Source organism: Protobothrops mucrosquamatus, unplaced genomic scaffold, assembly GCF_001527695.2.
Source record: "Protobothrops mucrosquamatus isolate PMUCROS unplaced genomic scaffold, P.Mucros_1.0 scaffold1116, whole genome shotgun sequence".
Lineage (NCBI taxonomy): Eukaryota > Metazoa > Chordata > Lepidosauria > Squamata > Viperidae > Protobothrops > Protobothrops mucrosquamatus.
Window position 1 is genome coordinate 212,562 of NW_015387335.1, and position 12,693 is coordinate 225,254.

Consider the following 12,693-nt stretch of genomic DNA (forward strand, 5'->3'; position numbering starts at 1 on the left):
CGACGATATCTGTAATACCATCAAACATCCACATCTGCCTATCCCAGGTCCTTGGTAAGGACTCGATAGGTAGACAAAAATGCCAAATCCAGTCTGAACATCTGGCTGACTGTGCGATGATTGATGATGATGATGATGATATTAATAATAATAATAATAATAATAATAATAATAATAATAATAATAATAATAATAATAATAATAATAATAATGTTGGAAGGGACCTTGGAGGCCATCTAGTCCAACCTCCTGCTCAGGCAGAAAACGCTATACCTTATCTGCAAGTATACACAATAGCAGTTATTTCCCCCATATAGAAATCAATAAAAGGTCTTATGTTTGTTTCGTCTCAGTTTGTGAAATTATATCTTGGCTCCATCCTTTTTTTTACTATTAAGAGTTGAAAGTTTTTGAAGATCAAGCTTTATCTGCCTCATATTAAAAGAAAAGAAAATCATCACATGTTGCAGTGCACATACGTTTTTGTGTGTGATTGCCTGCATGTTCCTAAATTGCATCTGGCTCAAACATAGGAATCAACCATTTTTATTAACAGACCTTGATTATTTGCCTAGAAACAATGCATAATCATCCCACGTGACTAGAGAAGGCTTACCGTGTTTCGTGATGTGTTCCCAAACATTTGACACAGCAGTAGCGGGCGCCGCAAGAAACACATGTGTAATTTGACGGGAAGCCACAAACTGTGCAGAAATGACGTTGCGGCAAATTGGAAGGGGGCGCACACGCTGTCAGGTAATTGGGCCCTTCACTTGTGTTGAGGTTCTGCTGGAAGTCAAAGAAAGAAATTCAGTGGTTTGGATCTTACTCCAAGGATAGAGGACAATCTAACAGAATAACAGAGTTGGAAGGGACCTTGAAGGTCTTCTAGTCCAACCCCCTGCTCAGGCAGGAAACCCTACACCATTTCAGACTGAGGCTAATCTTTCCGTTGGTTAATTGTTCTGTCAGGAAATTTCTCCTCAGTTCTAGGTTGCTTCTCTCCTTGATTAGTTTCCATCCATTGCTTCTTGTCCTGCCTTCAGGTGCTTTGGAGAATAGATTGAACCCCCCCCCCCTTCTTTGTGGCAGCCCCTTACATATTGCAACACTATTATGTCACCCCTAATACTTTTAATTAAACTAGACATACCCAGTTCCTGCAACTGTTCTTCATGTGTTTTAGCCTCTAGTTCCCCTAATCACCGTTGTTGCTCTTCTCTGCACTCTTTCTAGAGTCTCAACATCTTTTTCATATCATGGTAACCAAAACTGGACACAATTTTCCAAGTGTGCTCTTACCAAGATCTGAGATAGACTTACTTCACCATTCAAACCAAAAGTGATTCGTCTATCTCTTAGATCAGTGTTTGTCCACCTTAGCAACTTTAAAATGTGGGGACTTCAATTCCCAGAATGCCCCGGCCAGCATGCTTTACATCGAAGTGGCTCTTTTTCAATCTTCCTCACTTGAAATGATACCAAGAAAACGAAACCAGCACAATACAGGTAGTTCTCAACTTATATCGTAAGTCGTGATGGTCGTAAAGGAGATCCAATCCAATTTTATGACTTTTTGGGGTGGTTTTTAAGCGACTGTCGTGGATGTAAAGCAAACACCATGGTTGTTAAGCTAACCTACTGCTCGCTATGAGGTGCTTTTGCGGGAAACTGAAAATGTCGGTTTTCGGCCACAATGCTATAAGTCAGGGTTCCCCAACCCCCAGTCCGTGGAGCGGCACTGAGCTGCGGCATGCCAGAAACCGGACAGCGCAAACAAGCGAAGCCTCATCCGCGGAATGCAGGCAGCATGCGAAACTAGGCCCCGTCTAGTCCACGGAAAAACCTCTCTCCACGGAATCGGTCCCTGGTGCCCAAAAGGTTGGGGGGAGCGCTGCCATAAATCATAGGTGACTGCAGGGCGAAGCAGACATAAATATGGGCTGGTTGCCAAGTGTATAAAATGTGGTCACATGACCTTCAGGGGATGGAGTCATAGGAATTTGGAACCAGGTCATAAGCACCTTTTGGGGTGTCTTAACTTTGAAAGGTTGCTAAGTGATTAGTTGTAAGTCAAGGACCTGTGTAGCTAACCGATGAACAACAGACCACAAGGGCACTTTTTTATATATATAAGAGACACTTTCTTCCACTCTACAGATCAACGGATCTTTTATCTGCATGATACATGAGCTCCTAAAATTCTATTATCAAGATTATCCTAAGTCTAAGACGTCTTGGTTTTCCCAGTTGCAATGTATGGATGTGAAAGTTGGACCATAAGAAAGGCTGAGCGACAAAGAATTGAGGCCTTTGAACTATGGTGCTGGAGAAGACTCCTGCGAGTCCCCTGGACTGCAAGGCGATCAAACCGGTCAGTCTTAGAGGAGATCAACCCCGACTGCTCTTTAGAAGCCCAGATCCTGAAGTTGAAACTCAAATACTTTGGCCACCTAATGAGAAGGAAGGACTCACTGGAGAAGAGCCTAATGCTGGGAAAGATTGAGGGCAAATAGAAGAAGTGGACGACAGAGAATGAGGTGGATGGATAGAGTCACTGAAGCAGTAGGCGTGAACTTAAATGGACTCCAGAAGATGGTAGAGGACAGGAAGACCTGGAGGAACGTTGTCCATGGGGTCGCGATGGGTCGGACACGACTTCGCAATTAACAACAACAAGACGTCTTTCCTTAACGGATTAGAAGGGCAGAGACAGGAACACTCCCAGTGTGCCTGTGATTGTGGCCAACACTTCCTTCCAAGTGTTGGCCACAACATCCATCCAAATAATTCAGTTCTGTTCCAGCCTGCATACCACTGAGCAAAACACAATCTTTTGCAGTGTGTTTTGCAACCTGGGTTTCAGAAGTTAGCTTTTCCAATGTCCTTTTAAAATCTTCGTTATTTTAACGTGTTCTTGGTGGCGGGCGGGTGGGTGGGAGAAATTGGAACTGGCAAATCGATCGTTAAATGAAATGATCTCTAAGTGAAACCACAACCATGCTTATGATCTGACTTCAGCTTTCCTTTTCTTTACAAAGGTGGCAAATGCGAGGATTAGTCGAAAAGTTATTTTTTTCATTAGCATCTTAAGTTTGAAAAGCCAGCTTGGTGCGGTGGTTAAGGTATTTATGGTAGAAACTAGGAGACTGTGAGTTCTAATGCCGCCTTAGGCACAAAACCAGCGGGGTGACCTTGTGCCTGTCACCGTCTCTCAGCCCTAGAAAGGAGGCAATGGCAAACCACTTCCAAAAAATCTTGCCAGGAAAACGGCACAGACTTGTCCACTCTGTCATCAGGAGTTTAAAAAACAAACAAACCCTGACTTGAAGGCACACATATGTACTTAACTTTGTACAATTGCTAAACGAGGACTATCTGTACCAAAATAAGCATCATTATAATAATAAGAAAAATTAAGAGTTGATACCGCCCCCCCCTATTTTTTGTTAAGAAAAAAAAAGAGAGAGAGCAAGACCTGTTCTTCTAACAATGCCTGGAAATTTTTACGGAAACGCAGCTTGAAATGATCTCCGCGGGTTTTTTTCTTCTTTTTACCTGCAAATAAAAGACAAAGAAAGGAAAACACAAATTATAGATGAGGGCAAATGCCTTTTAGCCTCAGTAGACATTGTGGCATCGAACACAACAATAAAGAAAGGTTATGAAGTTTGGGATTTTGTTAATTTAAGACAGGGGGTGTCCTACTTTTCTAGGCAAATGTTGAGTTTTGTGGAAGCTGTCACAAAATGGCAATCCTGGGGTGTGTGTGGTCAGGAAGCAAACTTCCAATTTGCAGAAGAGTGAAAAGAGGTTTCCTTATTAAATTGAGACAGTCAGGGTTCTCAGTGACCAATTAAGTATTAGCTCTTTGCTTCCAAAAAAGAGATCTCTATTCCCCCCCCCCCAAAAAAACCAACCTGGCAATGCCTAGAAAACTCCAAAAACACACAAAACCCCTATTCGCAAATCTAGATGCGAAATATATTCTCACCACGTACAAACCAAGGAATGTACTTATGGAGGGATGTTCAGAGGAGAGAAAAACAGTCAAAATAGGTAAAAAGAGATGGTGCTTTAATGACATGTTTGTAGCCACCATCTTGACTTGTCCCCCCTCTTTGGGGAACACATCTCTACTTGTGTGCGTAAGCATATATTTATGTATATACATGTGTATGTATTTGCAGACACATGCAGACACATATATGTATGCAGGTGCTCACACAAACAAACCAGGCTAAATAAGTCAAACAAATCAAATCAGGTTATCTATTAGCTAAGAAAGAAAAGGAAGTCAAGGAAAATTAAGAGAGAGTGAAATCAAAGGAAAGTGAAATCAAATGAGAATGAAATCAGGGGAAAGTGAAATTGTGTGACAGTGAAATCAAAGAAAAGTATTTCCTGCCAAGCAGGAAAACTCACCTGTTTCAGCATCATCATCAAACTGAGGCAAGCGCTTCACCAGCTGTGGCATGTTGGCATGGGGGTCATCCTGGAAATTGTCATTCTCCAGGGCCTCTAATTGGCGGTTGAGACGGCGTTGGCGGGTGGCCCGGTCTAAAATACGCCTCTGGCTGGGGTCCTGGGACCTTGCTGAGAAAGAAGAAAGAGGACTGAAGCCAAGCCAGATTGAGTCAACCACGTTGCCTTCAAGGAGGTCAGCTGGCATCTGCCAATGGGGCAGTGTTCGCAGCTGGCAAAGGGCACTTCCAATCTCCTGATGCACATGCCCCAATTACCTTAAGCCAAGGGTAAGCAATTAATTTTCCTGAGGGATCACATGAGAAGCTAGCAGTCTTGTGGAGAGCCAAACCAATAGAGCCATACAATTGTTTACATTTGATTTCTAATTTCTGATTTACCTCATGTGGGCCAAATAGGGAGAGCCAAAGGGCCGATGTGATCCGGGAGCCATAAAATGCCCAGGTCTGCCTTAAGACCGCATGCACCCCCCTTGAAACACCTGAGATCATCCTGCCAACATATGGCAGCAAAATGGCTGAACTACATCAATTTTCCTGCCTGTTTTTCATGTTTGGCAACAGCATTAAGGATGAGCACTCCTGTTCCTACCTCAACCCTTAACCCCCCCAATAACCTCACCCAACGGCCAATAAACAACCCAAGATCTGTTGTGCGCCTCTCAACAATACCACAATGTGATTTTAATTTTGGCTTAGTGCGCTGTGTGAACCCACAGTTACTACCCAGCATGGTTAAGAACATGAAATATTCATTTCTTTAGCTGGTCCATGTATTTCTTAGACGTCATGAGCATATATTTCCTATGGTTTGCAAGGCCCAGTTTATTACTCCTTAGGGCACTTCATAAACCCAGTCGTGCCTTCTGCACCCTTTATAAACTATCTGTAAATGTGGATGACTCATTCTTTTATGTAAATATAAAACAAGCCATGAATGTGTGCATTCATTGACGAGAGGTCTTTGGTGCTCTCTGAGCTTGGTTGTTTTCTTGCAGACAGTTCGTTATCCAAACTAGATAACATCATCAGTCATGAAACCCCTGCAAGAACACAACCAAACTCAGACAGCACCAAAGACCCCTCATTTTAATCCTGAGCTACAAATATTCTCCTTTAATTCCATGATATTTCCTTATATATACCTAACGGTTGGATATGTTGTCCAAATGCTCCCTCCAGTGGCAGGACAGAGCATCTGAAGATGATTTTCAGGTCCATGAGCTTATTCTTCCTCTTACAGGTAGCTGCTGTGATGCACTAAAGGTATATAGGTAGTCCTCGACTTACGTCAACAACTGAGCCCAACTGAGAGAGACATTTGTTAAGTGAGTTTTGTCCCATTTTACTACATTTTCTCCCAGGAACCATCTAATGGCACATCCCTTCCCAGACCAGGCAGAGTGGCAATGCATTTGGGATCCAGCATCCCCAAACTGGTCTTCAAATCTCAACCTAGTCATCTACATCAAGTAGATCTTAGCCTTGTACGAAATACGAGGAAGGGAAATGTTGGCGGGTATTAAAATACAGGTAGTCTTTGATTTATGACCACAGCTGAGCCCAGAATTTATGTTGCTAAGTGAGACATTAATTAAATGAGTTTTGCCTCATTTTACGACCTTTCTTGCCACAGATGTTAAGTGAATCACTGAGTTGATAAGTTAGTAACCAGGTTGTTAAGTGAATCTGGCTTCCTCCATTGACTTTCCTTGTCAGGAGGTCGCAAAAGAGGATCACACAACCTTGGAACACAGCGACGGTCCTAAGTATGAACCAACTGCCACGCATCTGAATTTTGATCCCCTGATCATGGGGCTGCCTCAAAGGTCCTCACCGTGAAAAACGGTTCTGAAGTCGCTATTTTTCAGTACGGTTCTATTTATTTATTTATTTATTTATTATTTAAATTTATATACCGCCCTATCTCCCTTACGGGACTCAGGGCGGTGAACAGGCAATAATAAAAATCACAGTAAATAATTACATAAAAGCCTGCTCTAAAATATAAAACCCCTTTGAACGGTCACTAAACGAACTGCTGTAACTCGAGGACTACCTGCATTCTTTATTTTCCTCTGCAACATAAAAAATAAAATTGTCCCGGTGACCCTTTGCATCTATCAACAAGCCCCCCTTTTCCCCAGTCCAAAATACCTGAAATTTTCTTTTCCACCATTCTGCGAGCCAGATAAGGAGACGCAGCGCCCCCGTCGAGTTTTCCCGATATTTCTGATATAAACTCGCCTTGTTTCTCTCCACTCCGGCTTTCCAAGCTGCAAAAACCTTTGTACTGCAGAGGTGTCAAGGCGCTGAGCAAAACTAGTCAGGCTTTAGCGCTCTCAATATACAGTATTTATTTATTGTACGTCTAAGGACGCACCATCCATCTGCAACCTGCAAACGAGCGCCATGTTATTAGAGGCATGCGGACTTCCGCCTGCGCTACCAGGACACGCCCACTAAGAAACGTCATGACGGCTTTCCTCGCTGAGAATGTTTGTTAGCAGAGGCAGAAAAATTTTGCTCCCCTGGGTCCTAGACTCCGCTGAGTTCGAAATAAGTTCTATTAATTTAAGCCAGGGGTCTCTGAACTCGGCAACTTGAAGACTTTTTGACTTCAACTCCCAGAATTCCTAGCTGAGGAATTCTGGGAATTGAAGTCCACAAAATTGCTGAGTTTGGGGACCCCTGATTTAGGCGACAGCGGGGAACAGAATTTCATTTCAACCAATGTTTCTCAGACTCGGCCACTTTAAGAAAGCTGGACTTCAACATGTTCAGCAGGCTGGCTGAGGAATTCTGGGAGTTGAAGTCCACCCTTCTTAAAGCTTCCAAAGTTGAGAAATGCTTGTTTAAAAGTCCCAAAGGTGCTTTTTCATGAGGCAACTGGACTTTCTTTGTTTAAAAGGCTTCCCATTCAGCCTCTGCAATTGCTTCCAGCATTTAGAGTTGCGGTGCTAATGCAAATTCTATAGGAACCATTCTTCCGAGCATGTGCAGAGTGCATTACACATAAACCTGGACACCAGACATACAGAAGAGTGGGAGAAAAAATTGGAAAGAATTATCCCCATGAAAGATAGTTCTGAATTTGGGTAATTATATTATTTATATTAATGCAAAGTTGGATATTATGATGATGATTACTATTATTGTTATTCTGTATTCTGCATCTATTTTTTGATCAGACTACAGTAGCATTTCTTTAAAACTTGGACCTATTTCATCCCAAATAATGTTGAACCATTATTCTTGAAAATAATGAAACCAAGGAGAGAAGCAACCTAAAAATAAGGGGAAACTTCCTAACAGAACAGTTAACCTGTGGAACAAATTGCCTTCAGAAATTGTGGGTGCCCTAACACTGGAGGCCTTTAAGAAGAGACTGGACAGCCATCTATCAGAAATAGTACAGGTCTCCTGAGAGAGCAGGGGGTTGGACTAGATAACCTCCAAGCTCCCTTTCAGCTTTATTACTGTTACTGTTATTTGCCTTTTCCTTCTACGTCAGATTACCAAGATCGCAGAGTTACTGTGTTTACCAACTCAACAACTGATTACAGGAAAAATAACAACTGTTTCGCAAACAAAGCACCAATTTCTTGCAATCTTTTATCTCATCATGAAAAAAATAATCATGGTAAATATTTGGATTTTCGGCCAGGGACAGGTCGTCCTAGATTGATGGGATTTCCTGTCAAAGAAGCAATCCGAGAATCAGCATCCTACGTTCCTAATATTTACCAGCCGAGAAGGGAAAAGTGGAGTTTAACAATGTCTTTCATTTGAACCATCGGTCTTTCCATTTTTTTTCTTTTTTCATTTTCCATACGAAGGGTTTTGCTTTTGCACATCCGGCAAACTCGCACACCTTTTTTTCTACCCAAATAACTAACTAGCCTGATCTCTTTTAGATTTTTTTTTTTTTGCCTTGCGGCTAACTAAAGGATCAAATTTGCATTTGAGCTGAGGGTTTTTTTAGTCCTTCTTCATCTTCATTTAGTCCTTCCAATATCTCAGGGGCTGCCCCAAAGAAGAGGGAGTCAAGCTATTTTCCAAAGCGCCGGAAGGCAGGACAAGAAGCAACGGATGGAAACTGATCAAGGAGAGAAGCAACCTAGAACTAAGGAGAAACTTCCTGACAGTTAGAACAATTAACCAGTGGAACAACCTGCCTCCAGAAGCGGTGAATGCTCCAACACTGGAAGTTTTTAAGAAGAGACTGGACAGCCATTTGTCCGAAATGGTATAGGGTTACCTGCCTGAGCAGGGGGTTGGACTTGATGACCTCCAAGGCCCCTTCCAACTTTATTATTATTATTATTATTATTATTATTATTATTATTATTATTATTATTATTACTACTACTACTACTACTACTACTACTACTACTACTACTACTACTACTATTATTATTATTATTATTATTATTATTATTATTATTATTATTATTATTATCATCTTCTGGCATTAAAGGATGTTAAGAAGCGACTCCTTATCCTCCCGGGGCTGGGGATCGAGCCGCCGTGCGTGGAAATGCCCTGTAACCCTATCCCCACGACCAAAAAAAAAAAAAAAAAACAACCCCAAACCCCGCAACACGTGTCTTTTCTAGCTCCTTTCCCTTTCTTTCTTTTTTGCCCCTCCCGCCCCTTTCCTCGGCTCTCTCGAACTTTCCAGACTCTTCATTGGCTTGCCGAAGGGGAGGGGGAAAGCTTCCATCCTGTTCCGATTGGCCAAACCCTCTCGCGGATTGCGATTGGTGGGTGCCCGGTCGTCGAATTCCCATTGAGAAAAAAAAAAAGAGAGAGAGAGAGAGAGAGGCGTAAATCAAGAATGGAATGCGCGCGGGGGAAGGGAGGACTTTCCCTGTTTGGAACGTTTCCCTTTTGATCTCATCGCGCGGGCGGCAGAATAGAGATTCGCACGTATCTGGGGAAGGCAGCTAGGATACCCCCCACCCGTTCCACGCAGGGCTGACCCTACCCCTTAGAGGAGGTTCCCCCCCCAGCGATTGGCTTGCGATCGGGAGGAGCTTGAGATCCCTCCAAGCTCCGCCGCTCGCGAGAGCGAACCAAACCCGGGCGGTCCCCCCCCCCCCAGTCGCTTTCCCCTCCGCTCGGCGCTCGCTCGGCTGCGCTCATGGAGCTGCGAGCAATCCCGACCCTGCGGCGGCGGGACCGCGACCGGCGGAACCACTACCCGCGGAGACGCCCGTCGCTTTCGGTCGCCCTTTCGCACCTAGGACCATCCTCCCCGCGTCGCGGCTCCTAGCTCGTCCCCCCGCGTTCGAACCCCTCCCCCCCCTCGTCGACCGAGACGACTCGCTCTTTTCTCCTTCCTCTCCCCAACGCACGTGCCCCTAGGGAACGCGTTGGAGCCGGGGAATCGCTGCGTAGCCGCTAGGAACTCGCGTTTTAAAGAGCCCGTTCAGACGAGCCACCGTTTTGCCTCTCTGATTGCAGAAAAATCGGTTTCACTTCTAGGACGGTCCCACAGCCTAGCGCTCCCTGCTGCGGACCGAGGAGAGAACGCAAAAGCCGTCTCCGAGTTCCTATCGGTGCCACTTTATCTCTTGTTTAACTTTAAAAAGCAAAAGCAGAGATGGGGGGTGTGGGGGGGCAGGGAAGGACAGTTGATAAGATCTCCCTACTGGGAAAAAGATCACTGATCCCGGAGTTTTCTAAATATACAGGTGGTCCTCAATGTACGATGGCGATGAAGCTCAACGTTTATGTTGCTGAGTGAGAAATTTGTTAAGTGAGTTTTGCCCCGTTTTACGACCTTTCCTGCCACGTTTGTTAAGGGAATCGCTGCACTTAAAAGTTAGTAACGTGGTTGTTAAGTGAATCTGGTTTCCCCATTGCTTGTCGAAAGGTCCCAAAAGGGGATCAGGTGACCCCAGGACTTGCGACCGTCATAAATGTGAATCAGTTGTCAAATGTCTGAATTTTGATCACGTTACCATGGAGATGCTGCAACAGTCATAAGTGTGAAAAACAATCGTAAGTCACTTTATTCAGTACTGTTGTCACTTCAAATGGTCACTAAACGAACCGTTGTAAGTTGAGGACTACCTGTATTGGTTTCTCATTCCCAAAATCCTCCCTAATATTCTGGCTGGGGGAATTCTGGGAATTAAAGGGCCAATCTGTCTGGAGGGGACCAGGTTGCCTCTGTCTGGAGCCTACACATGAATTGGTCACTCTATAATAGGCATGTCAAATCCGCAACGTCGCGTGACGTATCGCAACTTTTTCCCCATTGCCGGCAATGGGGTGGGCGCGGTTTCAGTATGATGCATCCGGCCCGCGGGCCAGCAGTTTGACATGCCTGCTCTAGAAAGCTCTTTTGACAAGGCTAGACAATTTGGCCAGCATAAGACATGCAGTCCTTGACTTACAACAGTTCATTTAGCGACCGTTCAAAGTTACGATGGCGCTGAAACAAGAGACTTACAACCGTTTTTCACCGTTACGATCTTTGCAGCATCCCTGTGATCGTGTGATCAAAATTCAGATGCTGCTTGGCATCTGGTTCATATTTATGACACAGTTTCCGTGTCCCCGGGTCATGTGATCCCCTTCTGCGATCTTCTGACAAGCAAAGTCAATGGAGGAAGCCAGAGTCACTTCACAATTTCACTTGTGACTAACTTATCAACTGCAATGATTCACTTAACAACTGTGGCAAGAAAGGTCATCAAATGGGGCAAAGCTCACTTAAACGTCTCACTTAGCAACAGAAAATTTGGGCTCAGTTGTGGTCTTAAGTTGAGGACTACTTTTAGTGGGCTGATTCAGAAACCAGGTTAAGCCTGTTAGGTAAACGTAGCCAAACTGGACGTGTTTGAGTTGGCAGAGAGGAAAGAGAACATCCAGAGGTGCATTTGTGGTTGTTGAAAGAAAAGTAAGTCTTCATCCTGGTTCATCCAAGCCGGGGATAAATAAACAACATGGCGACTGCTTTGGGAAGATGGTTGCAGTTTATTGAAGAGCCAGACTGAAAGATGGTTCTGGCAGGACGGAGGAGAGAAATCAAGGGCTGAGCACATGTGGAGTAGGTTTTTATACCCTCTGAAAGCCTTTTGTGTGGAATAGTTTCCTGTTCCTGTGGCATGAACTTTGAACTGAGTCTAAGTGTGCTTTTCTGGACCTTGGTATCTGTGGTTTAATCCTATTATGTCCCCAAAGTCATATCCTGCTTCCCTGGGGCTGGGCTAATGCCTCTTAAGAGTTTGGGTGAGGTATGCAGATTTTTTTAGGTCTTTGTCTTCTTGAGTTTCTGACTCCAACTTTCCTGATGGTTTTACATCTGCATTTGTATAGGGCTGGCTCCTGCTTGGGGCAGAGAGACTTGGGGGCAGGGTTGGCTTCTGCTTTTAAAAACCCTTTTAATGTTTCCTTCTCTGGGGAGCTGACTTCCCTCATGCTGTTTTCATCGGCTATTAAGAGAAATATTTTGGGAGCAGCGGCAGTAAAAGGAAGATGGTGGTGGACATCTAACGGGACCTTCTGAGGAACCTCCAGTAGGTTCCGAAGGAAGCAATTGAGATTTAGAGCTATACTCCTCCTGACTATGGAGGATCCACTTTCTGTCATTATCTCTACAAAGTGTTGATCCCTGATGAATTTCCTTAAAGACGTTATCATGGAAGTCCCACTTGAATCTGAATCTGCAAAAATAACAATGCTGAGCACGAAGACGGGCTTGCTTCTTCTAACTTTACTGCAAGCCAGCCATCACACAGATACGGTGATGCATTTGAGAAAGGGAATGGAGAAGGGAACAAGCCCAACCAGTTAGTAAATCGAGAAGGATTTTTGGGTTAAAATGCTAAATGTTGAGGGAGGGAGTTTTGGCAGTGTTGATTGGAACATAATTGTGGTTGCTCAGTTGGGGCAGAAAGGGCTGTCTCTGTCAAGCTAATCTGCATCTGGGCTTTTCAACCTTTTCACCCATTGTACCACTTTTAAGATAATATCCGAGTACCACCAGTCGCCTAGCAAGGTGACAAAAACTTGATGACCAAAAAAAAAGGAAAAAAATGATAAAGTACAGGTAGTCCTCGACTTACAACAGTTCGCTTACTGACTGTTCGAAGTTACAATGGCACTGAAAAAAGTGCCCCCCAAGCCACAGCTGAGCAATACACCTGCCTGCCCGCTCGGTGGCGCTCTTCCTCCTGTCTGAGGTTTTCATTGT

General features: G+C 44.1%; 1 protein-coding gene across 2 annotated transcripts; it reads right to left on the reverse strand.

Annotated features, from left to right (window-relative positions):
* Nucleotides 1-553: 553 nt before the first annotated feature.
* On the reverse strand, nucleotides 554-6,919 carry ZNHIT1 (zinc finger HIT-type containing 1). 2 transcript variants are annotated; one of them, XM_015820312.1, is made up of 4 exons: nucleotides 6,642-6,919; nucleotides 4,426-4,596; nucleotides 3,479-3,558; nucleotides 554-786 (listed from the first exon to the last, which is right to left on the reverse strand). In XM_015820312.1, exons 1-4 carry the CDS (start codon nucleotides 6,661-6,663, stop codon nucleotides 613-615), a joined length of 447 nt encoding a protein of 148 aa, XP_015675798.1. In that variant the 5' UTR covers nucleotides 6,664-6,919; the 3' UTR covers nucleotides 554-612. The 2 variants fall into 2 exon arrangements, with proteins under 2 accessions (XP_015675798.1, XP_015675797.1); XM_015820311.1 differs by having other exon boundaries at nucleotides 554-789.
* Nucleotides 6,920-12,693: the final 5,774 nt, after the last annotated feature.